Source organism: Taudactylus pleione, unplaced genomic scaffold (assembly GCF_031769625.1).
Source record: "Taudactylus pleione unplaced genomic scaffold, aTauple2 ptg000019l, whole genome shotgun sequence".
NCBI lineage: Eukaryota > Metazoa > Chordata > Amphibia > Anura > Myobatrachidae > Taudactylus > Taudactylus pleione.
The window spans coordinates 33656485-33668582 of NW_028284421.1; the positions used below are offsets into that span (position 1 = coordinate 33656485).

At 43.5% G+C, this 12098-nt stretch overlaps 1 protein-coding gene and 1 pseudogene across 3 annotated transcripts in view; both read left to right on the forward strand.

The window, feature by feature from the left end:
• SLC28A1 (solute carrier family 28 member 1) overlaps positions 1-12098 on the forward strand; it is a 131365-nt gene that overhangs the window by 27350 nt on the left and 91917 nt on the right. For 2 of the 3 annotated variants that reach the window (XM_088444122.1, XM_088444131.1), the window contains exons 3-4: positions 3425-3502; positions 7421-7482. In XM_088444122.1, the coding sequence (XP_088300248.1) occupies positions 7423-7482 (60 nt within the window). In that variant the 5' untranslated portion in view covers positions 3425-3502; positions 7421-7422. Of the gene's footprint in view, positions 1-1917; positions 2077-3424; positions 3503-7420; positions 7483-12098 lie in introns of those variants that run through there. The other variant, XM_088444114.1, reaches the window with a different exon arrangement.
• LOC148540514 (5S ribosomal RNA) lies at positions 9265-9383 on the forward strand (annotated as a pseudogene).

Consider the following 12098-nt stretch of genomic DNA (forward strand, 5'->3'; position numbering starts at 1 on the left):
CCCAGTCCCCACCATTTTAACCATGTCAACCTTTTTTAATGTCGACATATTGGATGTCGACCTGTATGTCGAACTTCTAAATGGTGACTTTTCATACCACACCCTAATCTTTTATTCTGTGTTATAAACCTGCTTAATGACTTGTTTCCTTGCCAAATCTTCAGTCTTATGCAGTCTTGCTTACTCTGTTTGGCTCACTGGCATTCCTTCCATTAGTCAGTTCTCCAGGTAGGAATTTATAATTTGGTTTGTTCCAGCAAAGTTTAAAGTAAAGGAGCAGTGTATATGCCTGTGATCTAAGGAAAGTTTTAATTATATGTCATGGTCGTGCATATGGTTGAAATTGAAACAGAAGAGATTTTGCATTGATTGGGAAACAATTCTGACCTTAATCTAATTCAATTGTTATGGCATATGAAGCAATTAATGACAGAGGGCCTGATTCAGAGCCGCTCGTAAGCGCATGCGTATGGGTCGTAATGCGCATGCGCCAACCAGTCATTGAGGCCGGATATCGAGCGCTCGCAAAATAGCGAGTGCCTGCTAATTTGAGTGACAGGATGAGGCGTTTGTGGGTGGTAACAGGGGAAGGTGCTTGAAAACAGGGAGTGGTGATCCGAACGCAGGCGTGCCAAACGGTCAAAATGGCCGTTTTAAGGGTGTGCATAATTAACAAAGCAGCGTCATCGACCACGTCACTTGGTTGTTTCTTAGCCTGAACTGTTCGCATGATTGCGGTAGGTAAAATCCTGCGAGCAGTTCAGACGCTTTTCAATGTACTCGATTAATCAAATAAATAGCGGAGATGACGTAGGATGCGAGCGGCCAGGGGGCATCTTTACAAAATAGCGAGCGCATGTTTCGTTCGCTCGCTCAGACATAGAGGCATCAACAGACCGCAAAGAGCGAGCGCTCAATTTAAATAGCCGGCCCCTTTTTCTGAACGAGCAAGCGCAAATAGCGTCCGGCTCTGAATCAGGCCCAGAGTGATTAGATGTATAAGTAAATTGATGCTGTTCTGTGAAAAGGAATGGGATTATACAGCCTCCATGTTAATGTATGAGATTGATGATCAGATACAGGAGACATGTACAGTAATTGTTACCGGGGTTCAACAAATTCTTACATTTGAAAATTCCCAAGCTCCAACAAGACAGTAAATTCTAAATGAATGTATACATTAAAGATGTGTAAAAGTAATGTATAGTGGTTCATTTAATTAATCATATTATATATATTTAAAAAAAAAAAAATGTTTTTATTGAAACCAAGAGACAATACAGTAGACAGTAAATATGATTTGCAATTATTTTTGTAAATACATTTTAAATAATGTTCGGAAAAATCCAATAAAAAGGATACTTATAGCCCTAAATATCTGCAATGTACATTTTGTTTAAGTTTCCTTAAGACGGTGTGCCTGACATCTTCAATGACTGGACCCAGCATACACACTTGCTAATGCCGGCAGTGATGGCAGGGGCCATGCTGCATTCGGCTCTGCATGCAGGTCAGACGGAGGATGTAGCGCGGATTGGACGTCATATCATCTAGTGCAGGAATGGCCAACCTGTGGCTCTCCAGCTGTTTTAAAACTACAAGTCCCAGCGTGCACTGCTTCAGTTTTGCTATTAAGGAATGCTAAAACTGTGGCAGGGCATGCTGGGATGTGTAGTTTCACAGCAGCTGTAGAGCCACAGGTTGGCCAGGCCTGGTCTAGTGTGTACCCAGCATAAGAGTGAGGTCTGGCCATGCTACAGTATGTTTATCATGCCTCGATGTTATATGTGTATAGTTGTCCATATAAAGAGTTGTGTGAATCTCTGCGGCTGGACCACCTCTTTCTGTACGATTTGTTTGGAACCCGGCATCAGTATCAGTGCGCACTTGCACTTGCCCTATCCTTGGTGTAAAAGGTCTGCCTGAAAACAGTCATAATCATGCATACCCACACGTCTGCATAGCTTGCAATTCCATCAACAGGGTTGGGGACGCGATCCTGGCACGCACACAATGCTGGCAGTCTGAATCCCGGGACCGGAAAATCCAGAAGGTTAGAGAACCTGACGTATGCAGGTAAGTAATTTAACTCTTCCCCTAACTCTACCGCTAACCCTAACACACCTTTCCTGCAGCATAACCCTCCGCAGCCTAACCATAATACTCTCCCCCCGCAGCCTAACCCTATCCCTTCCCTCCCTCAGACTAACCCTCCCTCTAGTGCCTAGCCCTAACCCCTAAACCTAACTGTAATATTTACCATCGGGATCGCAGCTGCTGGGATTCGGAGCGCTGCCATTCTGTGCATCAACATGCCCTCTCTGAAATGAGTCTGCATGCAGAGCAGCACCCCTTCAGCCACAACTGGAGATGTGACTAATGGTGCATACACACGATCAGATTTTTTCTTCAGATATGGACGATAACGATTTAAAAATCGTTCAGTCGTTCATATCTGATGAAAAATCGTTCATATCTGACATGCCTGAACGATGGACGATCAACGATGCGCGTTCCCGTTTGTCAGATAACGATATCTGACATCTGATGGGTTTGCAGTCAGACTTGGACGATTCCATTCATTTTAATGCAGTTAAAAATCGTTCAATCGTTCAAATCGTTCAAAACTTTGGTCAAATCGTCCAAATCGTTCAAATCGTTTAATCGTTCAGTCGTTCATCTGACAAATCTGACAAGTCTGACAAATCTGACCGTGTGTACGCTCCATAAGTTGTGCACATCTCAGCATTGGCCGTGCTTGCGTATGCTCAGCTCTCTAGCATGCACCTTGCGGAAACACTCTGCACTGCACATCACCGACTTGCACTGAATTCAGCATCTGCCCTCCCATTATGTGCTGTAGCCTATGTCACACAATCATATATTAGACTTGATCAGTTTGGTGAACTTTATCCTGTACTAATGACTAGTTACTAGTTAGTTACTACTAATGACTAGCCAAGGGTTACAGAACATTTGTGTAATTTGCACACATTACTAAAAATGCCTTTATCTGTAATTTTATTGCAATGAGTATATAGCAATTACGCTACACTGAAAATATGATTAATTATTAAATGGGGTGTGAATTTTTACAATAGACTGGAAAAGCCAGATTATCGGGGCAAGTAGTTATCTGATAGATGTTGTACGTCAGATATCAAGGACACAACTTTAGTCATTACAATTTATAGACATAACAATGAATAATAGAATGCTGCTAAAATATATGGTGAGTTACATATACGGATAGCCGCACAATCAGACTATTCTGTGTGTACTGACTTTAAATGAAAGTGTTGGTTAGGAATTAGTTGCTATAGTTTGATAGAGTTACAGTATGTGGGAATTGCACAGATCGTTTCAGTCGCTGACACAGCTTTGGACTTTGATGCCATTTCATAATTTGCTCTACTTTTCTTAGATTAGAAATCGGCAAGTGAGACGTCTTCACATCCACACAAAGACGGGCAGGCCACGACGGGAAGATACAGCTAAACAAGTACGTATTGGAAGTTTTTTATATCTTGCTGTACTCTGCAGCAAGACTCATTTTCTGTTTATAACAATAGCAGAAATCTTCAATGCCCCCTAAGGAGGATAGTTAAATTACAAACATATTGGTGTGAACAAGCCCAAAGTTTGCATGGGTCTCCTCAAGCTGCTCCAGTTTTCTCCCACATACTGGTAGTTTAATTGTCTGCTTGCAAAACAATTAATCATAGTGTGTAAAGCTGCATACACACACAACGATTTAGGAAATGAACGATTTTAGTAAACGATTTTCGTAAATTTTTTCAAAGGAAAAATTAACGAAAATCGTTTACTAAAATCGTTCATTTCCTAAATGTAATGAACGATTTTTTTGAACTACAAACAATTTTTGCATATTAACTTTAACATTTAACATTGAGTTGGCCAGTCTGAACTACAAACTACAAACGTGAACGCGCATGAACGATAATAGTTCATCGTTTTAACTTAGAAAGTGAACGATTTTTTCAATGATGAGCGATAATCAATATTGTTTATCGATAATCGTTCAAAAAATCGTTTGTGTGTGTATGCAGCTTAAGTGTGACCATATGATAGGGAATATAGATTGTAAGTTCCACTGGTGCAGGTACTGATGTGAATGACTGAAATATTCTCTGTAAGCTCTGCATAATATGTGTGAGCGATATAAATATTATTAAACAATATTATTTATTTGTACTCTTTATATGTAGTGCCAACTCAGGGCTTGTCCACACTAATGTGTCTGTAAGGCTGTAATTCAATTTGAATGCATTACATTTTCCTTACTAAGGGCTTGATTCAGAGATGGATGCTAATGCGATCGCAGCCGCGTTTTCGTACGCAACACAGCTGAGAAAATAATCTAATGTCTGCAAAGATCACCTGAACATAAAGACGCCCACTGCTGCCTTCTTATCTGTGTGTGACGATTCCTACCTGCGTAAATATCAATATCATCGACTCACATCGGCAGCCATCTTGCCTTTGCGGCAAGTCTGACCAGCCGCAGACTCAGGAGCTCTCCTCTCACGCAGATGGCTTTCATGCTGCGTATGTACTTGCAGTGGCTAATTTTATGCACGCCCATGTAACGGCATTTAAATGAACAGGTACGCCTGCGTTTATCTGACCACTCCCCATTCCCACCCCCAAATGCTGTCAGCCTGTCACTCACTTTGCGGTGGGTTCCTCTGTGCTCCCGTAATCACAGTGTGATCGCTGCGCATGCGCAGTATGGCTTATACTCATGCGCAATGGTAAACAATTGTTCGATCTGCGTGAAAAACGAATTACCATCCATCCCTAAGCCTGTTTACACCTATATATAGAGAGAGTACAGAAGTTATGTGATGCATTACTTCATGCTGCAGTTATCATTCATCAGCACACATTTCAATGAATGGCTTTGAATGGAGACCTTCTCACTGTATAAACATAGGCTTTTGTGCATTTTGTAGTTAAAAAAAATAGAGTGAAGGATCCCTAAACGCTATACAGTTTGAGTCTCCCATATCTGAAATGCTCGGGACCAGGAGCATTTCGGATTTTGGATAATTTCGGTTTTCAGAATACCTTGCAGGGTGGGTACCGGAGATGTCACAGGAGGCCTGGCGTGTGCAGCAGAGGGGTCCGGCAGGTGTTACAGGAGGCCTGGTGTGTGCTGCGGGGGTGTCCGGTGGATGTCACAAGTGATCCGGTGGGTGTCGGGTGAAGTCCGGCAGGTGTCATGTGAGTCCCGGCATGTGCGGCGGGGGTGGGTCCTGCAATAGGGTCCATCAGGTGTTGCAGGGGAGTCCGGCGGGTGTCACGAAATGCCTGGCGTGCGCTGCAGTGGGGGGAGCGCAGCATATAGACCACGCCCACGCTGCTAGTGATTGGTCATTAATCTGTGACGTCATGACGTCACGGCTGCAAAAAAAAACTTCGGTTTTTGGAATATTTCGGATGATAGAATTACGGATATGGGAGACTCAACCTGTAATAGATTGAATTTGTGATTTATCAGGTCAGATGCAAGTAATTAATTATTTAGCTGTTAAAAAGTGTACTTTGCATTATCCCATAATTATATCTGTTTTCTAGAAGATTTTTTTTAATATATGATCAAGTTACATAATAATAATCGTCTTATTTTAAAACCAGAAACAGTTTTTCAGTCAATAGAACATTGGTTAAAAAAAAAAAAAAACCTCCCTTTCAAATTGCTTTTGTTTTGCTATAAGCTTTGTGTGGCCTACACTGCTCTGTAATTATTTTTAGCATGACACCTTTTCAAACCATGCATTCCATTCTTGTTTTTAAATTCCTTGTATAAATTCCTTTTCAAGGGAAAAATTGAACGAAATTTGTTTACTAAAATCGTTCATTTACTAAATGTAATGAGTTTTTTTTGAACTACAAGCGATTTTTGCATATTCCCTTACTGAAAATTGTTGAGTTGGTCAGTCTGACTAAACTACAAACGTGAACGCGCATAAACGATAATCGTTCATCGTTTTAACTCAGAAAGTGAACGATTTTTTCAACGATTGAACGATACACGATATCGTTAACGATAATCGCCCAAAAAATTGTTGTGTGTGTATGTACCTTTAGCGGGGCCAAGCGTGCTGTACAGTGCAAAAGGAAAAAAAGAAAAGCAAAAATGTAATATTGCGAGAATAACATTTAAATATAGTGGGGCTGATTTAGAGTTGTACACAAACCCGATGCGCAGGATCTGTAAAGCACATGTGCACATTTCCCTCTGCAAACTCGCTCACAGTGCGCGGATACCACAGCCTAATTGATAGACTGCGGCCTATTGAGAGCCAGGGCGGTGTCACGCAGTGTCCAATCTCAACCCCGTTTTCTGGGTGTGCTGAAGCCAGTGTCTTTGTCCTTGTACACAGCTTCACTGGCTTCAGCTGCAAACAACGGCCACTCTGAGCAACATCCCGAGTAACCTGAAGGCTACACAGATGACCAACGGTCATGCAGAGTGATCCATTGCTGCATCCTCGGATGCATCAGCGGATCACACAAGACGGCTCCTGCAGCATCAGCATATTTCAGCAAAGCTGCATCCAAAGATGTTAAAAGAGTACAATCTGAATCAGGCCCAATGTCACTAATGCTGGGTATACACTGGCAGATATACTGGTCGATCAATTGACCGGCCAATATATCGTGTGTGCATCGGCCAGTGTGTACCAGCGATATGTCTGTGAACGAAGTTGTTCACAGACATATCGCGTCGGCTGTGCTGCACAGCCAATGGTCAATATATCTGCAGATACATTGGCGCATCATGTTGAGTGTGTACAGGTGGTCACGACCGCCCATACTTGCTGCTGAGGCCGCCGGGAAGGGGGGCGCGCCGGCACCCCCGGCCATATGGCTGTGATGTGTATGAGCAAGCATCATTTGCAGATATAGTCAATCTGCAGATATACCCAGCTTTAAAGATATATTGGTTGTTCAATTTATCGGCCAATATATGGTGTGCTGGTTGACCAGTGTGTACCAGCAATATATCTGTGAACGACGTTGTTCAGACATATCGCATCGGCTGTACTGCACAGCCGATGGCAGATATATTTCCAGATATATTGGGGCATCGTGCTGTGTGTACAGGCGGTCAGTCGACCACCTGTACACTTGCATCAGAGGCCGCAGGGAGTGCGGTGCGACGCGACCCCTGGCCAGCAGGACCCACAGCCAGATGACAGATGATGGTTGTTCAGTGTGTATGAACAACCATCATCTGCATATATATCTTTTAGGTGTGTACCCAGCTTAAAAATACCAGTGTTAATTTGTGGCAGTTACAAGAAAATTGCTTAAAAATGGAATGTGTTATATTACCAAATGGTTCCGTCACTTGCAGTGTAATGTTATGGTTTGTTTCCATCTTCATCAGACATGGAAATGTCCGAGACGAACAATAATCTAGGAATTTCAAATGAAGCTTTTCATGCAGGGGTAAGCATTCTGCACATCTACACTGTATTTTGATATTTCAAAAATAAGTACTTGTTCATGATATTAGGAAAAATAAAATGTTTTGCAAAGTACCAAAGTTTTGCAGAATAAAATCTTCCAAAAACATATTGTCAGGTATTGTATAATGAAGGTATTGTATAGTACCATGTAGGGTGAATCAATCAGTAAGTGAACGGTTAAGGAAATTCTCTTTATTTAAAGGAATAATGTATGTAGAAGATACAACATAAAAAACAGGAGGTATACTATTAAAATACATTTGTGGTTTAAAGTTTGAGGTAATAGTTAGAAGTTTACATCCAGAAAACAGTGCGGTAATTACCAGTGACTGAATGCACAAAGCCAGTGAATTAATAATATGACTTACATTACTTAAACATAATCAACAGGTATAATACAAAATTTAATCTTCAGTGTCCATAGGGATCCACAGGGAGACAATGGGGAAATGTGGTTGGAATGATCCAGGCACCAAACCGTTGAGCTTTTAGCCCCCAGGATGACCCCTGGTCTTCCTCCACTTATACCCCACCCCTGGCCACAGACATTCAGTTTTTTGTTTGGTGCGGCAGGATCAGATGCACCTTTATAACAGGAAGACTGCTCAGGCAGTTCCAAGCTTTTATTTTATGTTTTATTTAATTTATTTTTACTTCAGAGCAAGCAGCGCCAGGCGTCCTAATGGACAGCTGTGCTGGTGCTCCATCTACCCCCGCCGGATCAGCAACACCATTAACCGAACTGTTGATTTCGGCAGGCACCAGCGGAGCTTGGCTAGCGGCGATGCTGGGATCCGGGACTTCAGCTAGAAGCATGGGGACGTAGGTAAGGTGATTCCCCACTCGCGGGGAACCATGTGGCAGTCCATACTTCTGGCGGTTGGAGACCTGCCGGAGGTTGCTGTAATGGGGCGACAACATCGTTCGCTCCCCCACTAGACCACCAGGGCAATTGAGTCTGGTGCCAGGGACAGTGGTGGCGGCCATGATAAGACCAGCGCACCCGGGGGGTTAATACAGCATAGGGGAGATAGGCTCTCCCCGGCATCCAGCATCACCACTAGCCTAGACGCCCAGCGACCACTATCAGTGCTCTGCTGACGCTGCTGGTCTCAGGAGGTTTTGGGTCTAGTCTCCCTGTATACCTCTCCCCAGAGGCCAGGTTATACAGTGTTAAAATCCTACCTACTGTGTTTGATTTAGAGCCCATTGCAAGTATATTGTATATGCATTTTATGTGACTTTTGCTAGCCTTGTTGTATTGATATACTGTTTTATTTTCTATACTGTCAGTTATAACTATCACTGCTATTTCTCCTCAACCCTTTGCTACAGGTGTGTGAGGGTATTTTTTCCTTTTGTACTTCTCATTTACTTGTACTTGTGAAGGCTGTTACATTTGCATTTGTTACCTTTATACCTACTAATTTATGTTTAAAGGTAAGGGTGAACAGGAGGCTGATGCTTCTGTGCTGGTTACATGTAGGTCCTGTTTGGCGGACTTGTAGCCTTAGGATTTCATACAGGATGGCTTGGGTGCTATTTGCTATAAGATACCACTGTTTCAGTCCAGTTTACCAGCCCCTGTACAGGAGCCACCCTGGGGGTCCTCCTTGTCTCAGGTTTTGACACAGCTAGTGGACAGCCCCCGATACTTCCTTTCGGGATGGATATTTATGCCACTCAAGTCATAGTATGGCTCAGTCATCGGCTGATTTGAGCAAATGTTGCAGGCAAATAGACTGGTAGCCACTAAGTCACAACCTACAGCCACACCACACTGGACATGCTCAATTTTGTCTGATCTTGGAAGCTATGCAGTGTTGGGCCTGCTTAGTACTTCGATGGGAGACCACCTGGAAACAGCAGGTGCTGTAGGTAATAAGGCTCCGGTTTTTAAACACCAGAAGATGGTTAATGCTGAACTTCCTAAATCTGAGCAACTTTCTGAACTCATGGGGGAAGCATTGAGTACTACTAATAGACTGTTCCATGTTATGAAAAGATTGGAAGGAAGTCCCTCCTACAGGTGGCATATTTAGTCAGGAGCTCTTTGTTGCATATACCGTCCGGTGCTTCCTTAAGGATCTCACAGATAGAAAAACACTGATTTAAGACAGGCTTCTAGTTTTTCCTTTGTCAGGAGCTGTACTCGACCAGCTATGGCTGTGGCCTGGGTATCCAAGGCATTAAGGAATGAACAGGGGCCCTGGAAGATACTATACCAGATGCTACCAGAGCTGACATATATCTCCCGTATATAAGATGCGGCCTCTTATTTGGGAGAAGCTGTGATAGATGCTGGAATCCTGGCTTCTAAAGCATCAGCAACTTCGGTTAAATTGCTCATGGAGCCCATTGGTTAAGGTCCTGCAAAGCAGATGCGGGATCTAGGAAGGCTCTGGAAGCCCTGCTTTTTTCTGGAAACATACTATTTGGAGAAGAATTGGATAAGATAGTAGCTACTCTGCTTAGGCAGTCCTTTTCTCGGTCCTTTTGCCCACAGTGAAAGGCAAAAGGACAGCTTTTCTCCAGACAGTCTAGTTCTCGCGGGACCAACAAGCCAGAAACCAAGAAGCCTTAGTTGGTCAGACGTTCAGCTTCCAAGGTGGACGACAATCCTTCCACCTGATGGGACGGGCCTCCTCCTGCGGGTCTCAGGGTGGGAGGCCGACTTCTTCAGTTTGCCAACACCTGGTGTCAAACTACAACAGACGCCTGGGTCCAAGAAGGGGGTCTCTGAAGGCTACACCCTAACCTTCCTGAGGCATCCTCCCCAGAAGTTTTTCTGTACAACTCCCCCATTAAACTCTATAAAGGCCTTGGCCATACAGGAGGCCATTCACTCTATGCTGTGTTCAGGGGTGATAATCCTGGTTTCTTTGGCTCAGCAAGGAAGGGGTTATTATTCCATTCTGTTTTTAATTCAGAATCCAAATTTGTCTCATCGCCCTTTTCTGAATCTGGGAACCCTCAACATTTATCCTTGGATTTTATGGTTTTCCTGGACAACCCAGGAAAGTTTACTGCCCATAAACATCCTGGAGCTTTGTGCAGTATACAAAGCATTCACTCTGGCACAGGACCTCTTCCAAGACTGGCTGGTCCAGATCCAATCCGACAACGCAACCACAGATGCTTACCTCAATCATAAGGGAGGCATACGAAGTCATGCAGCCATGAGGGAAGTGGCAAACATTTTGGTCTGGGCAGAATGTTATCTTCCTTTAATCTCGGCAGTGTTCATCCCCGGAGTCCTCAACTGGGAAGTAGATTTCCTAAGTAGTGAGGACACAAAGGTAAGACTACCATAACTCTAATTTTTATTTGATTTAATGCCTATGTTAGAGGGGGTTGGGTACAGGATACCGGCGCTTGGGATGCCGGTGGTCAGAATCCTGACGCTGGAATCTTGAACAGGTTAGAATGCCTATGCCCCCAGGTAGGTAAGCTCAATCTAACCCTAACCCTCCCTCCCCAGTGCCTAACCCTAACCCACCCTCCTCGCAACCTAAACCCCACTCCCCCGCAGCCTAACCCTCACCCTAGGGCCTGACCCTAACCCCAGCACTTGCCTGCAGGATTCCAGCAATCGGGATGTCGGCGCCGGTATTCTGACAAGTGTCGGGATTCCGACGTAGGCATTCTGACCTCATAGCATTGATAAATACTGGGTTTAGGGGGAGGGTTAGGGTTAGGCTCTAGGGGGAGGGTTAGGGTCAGGATGCTTGACATAGAAAAAGGTGTTGTTTGCCTTCATACCAAGTGGCATCTACTGTATATCTTGGCTATTTACCCACCAACTTCTCATGAAAAGATAATGTAGTCTACGACTTGGTTCCTTTTATTGTACAGTACTCTCACCTAATGGCTTGGATTATTTATATATGATCGTCTCCACCAACTATAACTGTTCATTTAGGTTTTCCAATTAGGTGTTCTGTAACCTGTATGATTGGCTAGTTTTTTTTTGTTTGTTTTTTAAATTCAATATTCTTTTATTAATTTTCCCATATCAAATAAATAAGACAAATACAATTATCTCAGACAACATAGCATACATACATATTGCACATCACAGGTGTTAACCGTACACTCTATACAGTTACATACCTAAACACAGAAACTCATCAAGGCAAAATCATAACAAACAAATATATAATGTTTTCTCCCATTCCCCCGCTCCACCTGCCTAACCCAAACTAACTACAAAATGGACACAGTAGATGAATCTAATGATGGGTACACACTGGGCGATTAAAGTGGACGACTGAATGATAACGATATCGTTATCGTTCAGTCGTCCACTTTATCGTCCATTTTTTACACAAAAGCGATGAACGATAACGACGACGCGCGTTCCCGCGGGTCGTTCGTCATCATCGTTCATCGGGATAACATGCAGGCCAACCTGACGATGTCGTCCGGTTGCTGCATGTTGGGGAATGGGGGAGAGAGCCCGGCGCTGAACGATATCGTTAATGATATCTTTCAGCGGGTGTGCTCAATGTCATGAACGACATTGAGCACAGCCTGCCGGGGACACACTAGACGATATCGCTCAGGGAGCATATCGTCTAGTGTGTACGCACCATT